General features: G+C 41.8%; 1 protein-coding gene across 1 annotated transcript; it reads left to right on the forward strand.

Annotated features, from left to right (window-relative positions):
- The first annotated feature begins 7,420 nt into the window (after positions 1–7,420).
- Positions 7,421–10,227, forward strand: LOC108067294 (prolyl endopeptidase). The gene is made up of 2 exons (XM_017156255.3): positions 7,421–9,783; positions 10,041–10,227. The coding sequence occupies exon 1, from the start codon at positions 7,480–7,482 to the stop codon at positions 9,769–9,771; it is 2,292 nt and encodes a 763-aa protein (XP_017011744.2). The 5' UTR covers positions 7,421–7,479; the 3' UTR covers positions 9,772–9,783; positions 10,041–10,227.
- Positions 10,228–10,708: the final 481 nt, after the last annotated feature.

Raw genomic sequence — 10,708 nt, forward strand, 5'->3', positions numbered from 1 at the left:
CTCCACTTCTTTCACTTCTTTCGCCGATCCACGGATGCTGCTGTGTGCTCCACAGCAGTTGGCATTCTTGGCAGGCATCCCTGATAGATGTTCGCGATCTATTTCCAACAGCAGCGAACATTACGTTACAATCCCGCAAACCAACATGAGTTCAAGGTCTGCTTTTCGTTCCATAATTTAAAAGAAATGTTAGATTAGTATAACTTTATAATACTTATAAAAATCACTTTAAATTTATGATTTAAATTCAGTATAAAAAATCTTAAATCATTAAAATATTTCAATTTAATTTAAATACATTTTTAATAGATACTTACTTAATATTTTTATTTTTATTAAAGTACTATTTTTACTGATTATAAATAGTATTTTGATCTTTAAACATCCAATCAAGCTATCAAGCTGAAATCAAGTTTTAAATTTAAAAGAGTGGGACTTTTTTATATTAATTACTTATTTTACGTTTATTTTATATACGTTTTTTTGTTGATCTAGTAAATATTTTAATATTAATAAAGTTTGAATATTCAAATCTAGAGACTTGACCATCGCTGTTACGGATGAGAGCATTTGCAGATTACATACAAGTAAACACATGTGAATGGCGGGAGATATTCTCTTCTCATTCCCACCTACATCTGCCTCCCAGTTGCATTCCCCACACAAGTCTCCACCGTAGACATGCAATTATGAAAACTCAAATCAAGTGCCTCGACGGTTCGCAGTTGGGAATCGGATTGGAAAGGGTAAAAACGGGTGATCAGGGGGAGGAGAATTTGGAGGAGGAGAAGGTTGGGGGTGGACCCACCTCGCAACAGGCTTGACAGCCTTGCGATCGAATCAATATCGCCTCGTATGCGGGTGGCCCCAACCGAAAGAATTCTCTGGCCGACTGTCTGCGCTGGTGTTGGCGAAATGATTTGTTTATTATTTCTTATGGAGTGTTTTTGTTTGGCATGGGATTACGTTTCTTCCTCGCGGTTTCTCCCGGTTTTTGACACGGCGACGACAGCGACAACCAGGCAAGTCCATATAGAGATCGCGGGCAGCGAAGAATGCCGAATAAACAATGGCCAACCTGGATGGCCCGGTGGATCCACCAATAAGACGAGCCAGGCCCAGTGGGAACATCTCAAAAAGTTGACATTTGGGCTGGCCCCGAAAGCCAACGAGACAATGGGATCGCAGTCCTCCGCCAATGGGCGAAGTGCTTCTCTCCCCCTGAGGAGGAGGTGGATCCCATTCCCCGATCTCCAGACCCTGGCTCTGACATTGATACATTGCCGGGCTGTAACTTTTGATCGCTCTGCTGCCATTGTTACATTTTCAGTCTGTTTTTGGCTACACAAAAGCAACCCAACAGGTTTGCCTGTTGGAGTGGAAGGCTTCCGATCTGAGCCCATTGGTTGCAAAAAGCGATAAGGTGATCGATGTGATGGTGCGACTATGGTTAGGAACCGCTGGGATATTGTACTGGAACTGCTAGAACTTAAATAAAGAGAATATATAACACTTGTTTGACTAGACTAATAAATTAATTAAGTTAAGTTCTGAGCTTAAACTTTTCAAATGAAAAAACATAATACAAATTTAATTTAAATGTAGACACCGACACAGACAATAAAGATGAATGAAAAATAAATTAATCAATTAACCAATTTCAAGCACCATGGCCAATACTAATTTTTAAATTGTCATATCTTTATCAATTATAATCGAAAAATGGAACACCGAATTTATCAGCTTATATGTGAAAACATGGTTGTCCCATATGGTCTATTGTTTCTGATAAAAGTGTGGCTTAGAGGTAAAGAAAGTTAAAGAATTCAGGATTGTAGAATAAAAATCAATTTATAACTTTTTGAATCCAAATTATCAAAAAAAAATTTTAATATCATTCAGTGTACACTTGGAATACTGTACAGCAATAATACTGTACTCACAAAAAGGTGTACAGTAAAATTGTGAGTGAGTACACCATTCACACAAATATAAAAATCATAGCATTCTACAACATTCACAAAAAAGGTGTACAACAAAACATGTACACCTTTTTGGGGAAAATGATTCAAAAGGCCTTATGAATGTATTCATGCAGGAGTCTACTATCTACCCCTTATAATTACAGAAATTTAAAAAATGTAAAATAAATAATTAAAATGCCTAAGAAATTCTAAGATACAGAATTTATTAAAAATATTTCTTCTAAAATTAAATAAATACGCAGCTATTAACAAAAAATGTCTAAGATTCAAAGCGAATATTCATGAACGATTTTCAATGCCCTTCTATTTTGGAGTATTGTTCTTTTGGGAGGCGGTCTTAATGTTGATTTCTGCATATATATTAAAAATATTTTTATTGCTTCTCAGTTAATTTTAATATTTTTTTACAATAATACATTTTAAGTAAAGGTTACATTGAGTTATTATGGAGTTCTATTTATAAAGTCAGTAACTATTATCTATATATAATTTGGTATTGTGGCATGTGCAATATTGTATCATAACTTTAGATTAAGAGTGTAATTACAAGCTTAAATACTTAATCTACAGCCACTAGACTTTTTATTGCTTCCTCAGAAGGCACTTAAAAACTCTCCAGATTGATTGTTTATTTGGAGCACTCGCTAATAGGTCGCTGGTGGCAATGATGCAGTTCCCTGTGTCCATGGTAACTGTTTTGACGGATTGTAAACCCATCGACAGCACATTAGGGCACTCAGCGTCCAATTGATTTACAACAACGGGCGACCATCGGATCGGGAAGCAATTCGGGATGGGCCCGTAGAGCTGAGAACGGAGCACAGAGCCCTGGCCACACAATTGTGGCCAAAAAGTGGCCCGCAACAGAATCACAGCCCCATCATCCTCGTCCACCCCCAACCCCCACCCACCCGGTGGGCAAGTGGCGATGGAAATAATTCAAATATCGACAAACACTCGCAGCAGCGGAATCAAAACACCACAAATCGCGGCTCGTTCGCATCCCAAAGATACACAAAACTGCAGAGAGTTCTGGGATTTCCGTGGGGTGCAGGGCATCAGATGGGATCACATCCGATGTTTATTTGTTTGTTTCAAGTGTGAAATTGGTGGACTGTTAGGGAGAGTTGCCCTCTATGGCTATGTCGCCTCAGGTGAAATGATCAGCTAATATTTAATGGACGACTAGAGCTGAAACTCACTATTTAATATTTATTTGTAACTTTTCTGATAATTATTATATTAAAATATCCCATACTCAATATCCCATATATTTAGATCCATTTTTATTGATTTATTCTGATAAAAATATATGAGGTTTATACCAATTAAAAATTTACATTAAAAAACATTCTTTTGTCAAAGCCTAAACGATTTATTAAAACCAAAATTGTCAATTCAATTGCGTAAAATTAATATTTAATCGAGCATTTAAAAATTTGTATTAATAGCTTTATGACGGAATTTGATGTCTCGTATTTAAATGAGCTCTACATGTTTTCGGAATTTTAACTATTATACAGGTCCGCTGAAATATTATTTACCAAGATTAAAAGTGTAAATAATTTAGAACATTTTTCTCAGACTGCATTTCGTTGATGTCTTCCATCTTGAAGAAATGTGCAGCTCTCCGTATTCGTTAGCGTTGACCTCCTACTTTTGGCCAATAAATTGTGCATCGTAAAAATTATTATTTATAATGCGAAAATTTGTGGTATCTGGATGCATTAATTGGCATTGCCTCACCCCACCGCCGTTCTCATATGATATAGGATATTTTCTTGGCCTATTGTCAGAGGCGATGACTACGGCAGTTTGGCTGAGACTTTCCATGCACGAAATGTGCGAAAAAAATAAATTCTGTTGTTTTATTTATGTTTACAGACTGATTTATTCCACAGCTCCGGCTTCGTGCTCGTTTCATGCCTCAAATTTATTTTGACAGAGACGGACAACACAGCAGAAGATTGGGTTTGTGTATCTGTATCCATATGCATCCGCTTCAAATCCGCTGGCTCATCGTTTTCCTCCAGTTTCTTGACTTTGGATGGAATGGCAAAGTGAGTTTTGTCGGGGAAAAGAATGTGCTTTTCCAGCGGATCGCAACTTGAGTTGCGGTGGCTAATGCGTTCTCAAATTGGTTAACAATAGATTCCGGCTAACTTCCATATTTATCTGTTGGCATCTACGGACTGCAAAATCGAGAATCGTAATCAACTTTCTTTTGCCGAAACTATAACAATGGAAAAATGCTTTCCCCTCGATCCAGCTGGCGACTTACACTCCCTCCCCGGGGTGCCATTAAAAGAGTTAACCATCATACGAAGTCAGCGGCCAGGAGGGCTCAGCAGTGCTCAGTAGTGGTACTAGGCAGCACAATACAATGGACAATGAGCACATAAATCAGTGTAATTAATAGAAAACTAGCCAAAAGCCAGCCGATCGAGCCGTTCATCGATCCCCACGCATGAGCTGGCATTCAAACACGTGTGTGCCAGCTCCGTTTTGGTCACTCGCAATTGGATTTGGGATCGGAATACCAAATTGCCAAATCTCTCAACCTCATTAAGAGTTCGATGGGCATGCAGATGGAGATGGAAATCCAGACCGCACCAAGAAACTACGAAACTCTATCTATCAATATTTATGCCTGCTTAGTGTAAACACTTGGCGATGCCAGCGCTTTCCCATTATGCGTTCTCGATTGGGTTTTCGACCATTTATCTCACAGTTTGAGGCAAACGCATAAATCGCTCATCGCCCCGAGCAATGCGATATTTCAGTTCCGAATTAAAATAAATATTTAAAGGGGCAGTCTTAACGGATTTCAATTTATTATCAATAAAGCAAAATTCTAGCACCGACCTTTGCCCGGGCACATCAATCAACGAAGTCCGCAGCCCACGAGGTCGTCTCCAAGGAACTAATTCATTCATTTGCCCAGCTCCAAATCACTGGCCATTCATTTGCCAAATGTCCGGCCGGAGAACGGACCCCAAATGGATCAAAAACTCCGGATGCGGAAAGGGTGAAAGAGGTGACCCGCCTGGAGTGGGAAAAGTCGTAAAAAAGAGTCACCTGCAATAAGTCAGGGGCGAAACTCAAGCAGTTTGATGGCTGGCTGCTGGCTTGTCCTTCAAATTACAGCCTGATTAGACTCGTGGGACATCCGCACATCCCACAAACCATTCTCATCTGTTGTGGCCGACTGGAGATGCTCGTGCACCTTGGACGTGGAAAGGGGTTGCCGGGCCCAGATTGATGAGCTCTGCGGCTTCCTCTAAATAGCACAACCTGAGCAGCGAAAGTGATAAATATATGGCTGGGCATATGTCCGCAGTGATTTTAGTTAACTGGAAATAGAGGAATATAAATGGGGGCAAATCTCTATATATATATGCCAGGCGACGCATTTTCTCGTCGTATTTAGACGTTAATTAAGTTCATCGATCCATCAAAATTAATGCAAAACATAGTTGACATTAAAAAAATATTATAAAATTCAAGTCATGTAAGGGACTTACATTTAACTTTTCTAAGTTGAATTCGAACTGTGAAAGCATTAAAATAATTTATAATGCATTAAGCAATTTAAATACATGCAAAAGTGTAGACTTATTGTAGTTACAAACTCAACAGATAAGAACATAAATTCGGGTTTGGCCGGCGATCGTGTGACAGAAGTCTAAAAATTATTGACAAGTTCGGGGCATAAATTATGGCCTCGGCTGAGCGTTAATCGCACATTTAACTCGCAGGAATTAAACTGCAACTCGGGTAGCTTAAACGTTTGGCAAATCGCTGACTGGGAGCAACAGCGACGGCAGAGTCACAGGAGAACAACAACTTTGTTCCAGCGATAACAATCGTGAATGCAGGAGCAGCAGGAGCAGCCCCATCGATCCCGATCCCCATTTCGATTCTCCAGGGAATCCAGGGGAATGGAGCAAATCGGAGAACCCAGTGAGAGATGCAACGGGCCAGAACATAGTCAGCAACACAAATAATTCGCTTTAATGAGATCGCAATCTTGGCGATTTGCGACAAAAACACACGCGGTTCCATCTCCATAAACTCGGCTACAGATGCAGATACAGATACAGATTCCGATTCAGGTCTCTACAGCGCAGTGGTGTGCCATATGTATGTGGTGTGCGTGCGTGTGATCACTGCAGAGATGAAGATGAGCCAAAGTTGAGAATCTCGATCTCGATCGAACCACAAATCCCCAATGACGACCATCGAGCCCAGCGTCCAATCGATGCAACAACGTCGAAGGATCGCTGGCTACCAGTGTGCACAGTGCCAAACACTATTGGAACCCAAAATTAGGATTGTGATTAGTTACTAATTTATTTAGTAATTATTAAAAATTATAGCCAAATTACACGGGGCAATAATTCAAAAATTGGGTTCCAAAAACTCTCCGAATCAAATCTTATTTAATATATTTTAAAACAAATTTGTTAAGTTATTAAGTTGGATTAGTTAATAGATTCTGACTTAAATTCATGAATTTTATTATTAATTTATTTTATATCCTCTATTTATAAAGTGCCCTATCCGAGATAATATAGATAATTATAAGGTTTGAAAACATATAAATATGTACTTTCATAATTTGAATATAATATTTTTTAGATATATTTTTACCATTAAAAGTGTGGGCACTCCAACTACACCTGCAATGAGAACGCTAATTTCTTTGATTTTCGAAAGTTTTTCTTAATTGGCCCTAATTAATTTACGTGCATTTCTCGCAGTGTACCCCTTTGTTACTGCTGTTCTCCGCTGCTGTTGCGCTCATGTTGGCTGTCAGCGCGCTTGACTTGTTGCCTCCCTTCCCCCGCCGGCCCTTCTGGCCATCTTCTTCTCTGGTTCTCCGCTTGTGTGTAGCCCCGGCTTGTTGACATGCTCAGCATGCTTAGGCTTACAGCCAGTCCAAGTCCAAGTCCGAGTCCACCAATAAGAGCAACTGCAGCAGTCAGAAAAGCGTCCCAGAGATGTCAATGTGTCGTGGAAGGGGCCTCCCTTTTCGGCCGAAGAAGACGCGACCACGACACATGGCAATGGAATTTCAATAATTTAATGTAGACCTCCAGTCCACTAGATTTACCCCGACCACCGAGCTCCAGGCCTCCCCCTCTCACTGGCTGCCATCAATTCACAGCCGAAAGTTTTGCTCATCACGTGCCATGCCACGAACATTTTTTTCGAACAATTAATTGCTGCAATTAGTGCGACATGGCGCTGATTAAAGGCGGCGAGGCAAAGAAAAGCGACCCCCAAATGAAAGTTGGTCCTAACTGCATGTGAGATGATGAATGTTCGACAATTCCGAAAATGCTACAGCATTTTTAATACAAGAACACCAATCCAAATGCTCAAAATGATTTACCTTTAACAGTTGGCTTTCCAAATATGTCAATCTTTCTTTAGTATTTAAAATTAAAATTCCTATAAGTTTTCACCTCTTTTATTTTTTCGATAACAAATGCTTAAATTATTTTTCCAACTACTTGCCAGCAAGCACAGCCTTCAAAACATAGAGAAGACCCTATTACACCCTACTTTGAGTAACCTAACCATGTCCCGACCGAAAGCTTCAGTCAATCGTCCCACGGACTTAAGTCCTCCTTTAGTCGCGGAGACCAATCCTACGATTGTGTATCCCGAAGCACGAAAGGATGGTAAAATCGAAGAAATGCTGCATGAGTACAGAATAAGAGACGTCTATCGGTGGCTTGAAGATCCCGATTCGGCTGAAACTCAAAGATTTGTGAGTGCGCAGAACAATATTAGCCAACCGTTTCTCGAAAGATGTGAGGAATGGGAGGGTATCAATGCCAAACTGACAAAGCTCTGGAATTTCCCCAAGTATGGATGTCCCATGCGTCACGGGGATTACTACTATTATTTCAAGAACACTGGCCTGCAGAATCAGAGTGTTCTGATGCAGCAGGAAAACTTGGAGAGCCCCGAGGTGGTATTCCTAGACGCCAATAGTTTATCAGCCGACGGAACCACCGCTCTGAGCCATAAAACCTTCTCCGAAGATGGGGCGTACATGGCCTATGGACTGAGTGAAAGTGGTTCGGATTGGAACAAAATCCGTATTCGGAGGGCCAAGGAGCGCACCGATTTTCCCGAGACCCTGGAGAAGGTAAAGTTCTCGAATGTCTCCTGGACAAAGGACAACAAGGGCTTCTTCTACGGTCGGTATTCCGATCAGGATGGCAAAACTGATGGCTCGGAGACGAAGCAGAATGAGAACCAAAAGCTGTATTATCACCGGGTGGGAGAAAGTCAAGATCAAGATACTTTGATTGCCGAATTTCCCGAACATCCGTCTTGGCGGTTCCAAACCGATGTTACCGACTGTGGAAAATATCTGATTCTATCCATTAGTCATACTGTTCGCGATAATATGCTGTACTATGCTGATTTAAAACCCGAAGAGGCAATAACTTCGAAACTGGAGGTTAAGCCCATTGTTGACAAATTCGAGGCTGACTACGATTACATAACCAACGAGGGATCCAAAATGTACTTCCACACAAACAAAGATGCTCCCAATTACCGGGTTGTCGTGATTGATTTCAACAATCCTGCTGAGGAAAACTGGTCCACCCTAATACCCGAACACGAGAAAGACGTTCTGGAGTGGGCCAAGTGCGTCAACGAGGACAAACTGGTGGTTTGCTATAACCGCGATGTGAAGAATATTCTTCAGGCCCGTGAGTTGCATACGGGGAAACTCATCCGACAGTTTGGCCTGGATATTGGCTCCATAAATGGAATCTCCGGAGATAGGAAGTATTCGGAGATCTTCTATGGTTTCTCATCCTTTCTAACGCCGGGCATCATTTACCATTACGATTTTGCCAAGCCCGTGGAAAAGCCAAGAGTTCTGCGGGAAATCAGTCTGAATTTGGAGGGCTTTAACCGCGACGATTACAGTGTGGAACAGGTGTTCTATAAGAGCGCCGATGGCACCAATATACCCATGTTCATCATTCGAAGGAAGAGGGATAGTGTGGAGCCCCGACCCTGTCTGCTCTACGGATATGGCGGCTTCAACCACAGCCTCATGCCATCGTTTGGCATCACTGGTCTTATGTTTATGGACACATTTGACGGAGTTTTGGCTTTCCCAAATATTAGGGGAGGCGGCGAATACGGCATAGAGTGGCACAACGGAGGTAGATTGCTGAACAAACAGAACGGGTTCAATGACTTCCAAGCGGCCGCAGAGTTCTTGACCAAGAACAACTATACCACCAAGGACCGACTGGCCATACAGGGCGCCTCGAACGGCGGACTTTTGGTGGGCGCCTGCATCAATCAGCGGCCGGAACTCTTTGGAGCAGCCGTTGCCCAAGTTGGCGTTATGGATATGCTGCGGTTCCACAAGTTTACCATCGGACATGCCTGGTGCTCGGACTACGGCAATCCCGAGGAGCGGGAGGACTTCGCCAACTTATTTAAGTACTCGCCCCTGCACAATGTTCACATTCCGCTGAACCCGAACCAGGAGTATCCTTCGACTCTCATCCTGACAGCCGATCACGATGACCGTGTGAGTCCCCTGCACTCCCTTAAATTTGCCGCCGCTCTCCAGGAGGCCGTGCGGCACTCGGAATATCAACTCAACCCCATTCTACTGAGGGTTTATACGAAGGCGGGTCACGGAGCGGGAAAGCCAACTAAGATGCGCATCAACGAGGCCACGGACATCATCACGTTCTACAAGAAGACCCTCAATGTCGACTGTGTGAATCTATGAGAAAAATCAGAGGTGGGCTTTAGAATCTATTAAATTTAAAGCGTATACTTTTACAAGCAAATCCCTTTATTCAAATTAATTTGGCAAATATCTTTTCTTTCTGAAAACTATATTAAAATCTCTTGAACGCTTTTAAGAAAATTACCAAAAATTATTTTACAATTAGTAACTAGATATTTTGTTTTTTCAAGTGCTAAAGAAAAAACAAAATATTTTACTTAACAATTACAATAGTGAAAGTATTTTCAATTACCCTTTTTTTCCTTCAGCCTGATCAAGATAGATTTTAAAGGTTCTCATGTTTGAGGACTTACCCTGATGCCGTAAATCAAATGTTTAATCAGTTGAATTTAATTAGAAAAAAGGCGCACAAACATCGGAGCTGTCATGGCGGAGATGCTTCCATTCTGAGCACTTCTGCGACTCCATAATCGCATGATAGTCGAACGATTAACGTTCAATACGGTCGCTGAGCATGCGATATGAGGGGGAATGGGAATGGGTATACGCGATATAAGGAGGGCTTTTGGATAGGGATCGTGATCGAGGGGGAGGGCGGGACAGACAGAAGCTGCCAGAGGCGAACAGGCCGCCAGCTTCTGCCCACTGACATTGGGCCGAGAGCGTTTTGGTAGTTGTGTAATGTCTGCTGCCAACTTCGGGGACCCAGCATGGGTCTGCCGATCCCGATCCCTCCGCCGGGCCCTGGGTATCAGGGCAACGCGATCGAAAATGGATTTGTATCAATATCGACTCACTAACATGATTCCAATAAATTAATATGCATACATGGCAGGCACACAGACATCGACTGTTGTCTGGTTTTCAGCCGGGGCTTGGAGTTTGGAGTTTGGAGTCTTGAGTCTGCAGTCTGGAGATCTCGATCGACATCGCAACACGATGATGCATGTGCAGTGTCTCTGAGTTGTGATCGTGT

This window comes from Drosophila takahashii, chromosome 2L (genome assembly GCF_030179915.1).
Source record: "Drosophila takahashii strain IR98-3 E-12201 chromosome 2L, DtakHiC1v2, whole genome shotgun sequence".
In the NCBI taxonomy this organism is placed as follows: Eukaryota; Metazoa; Arthropoda; class Insecta; order Diptera; family Drosophilidae; genus Drosophila; species Drosophila takahashii.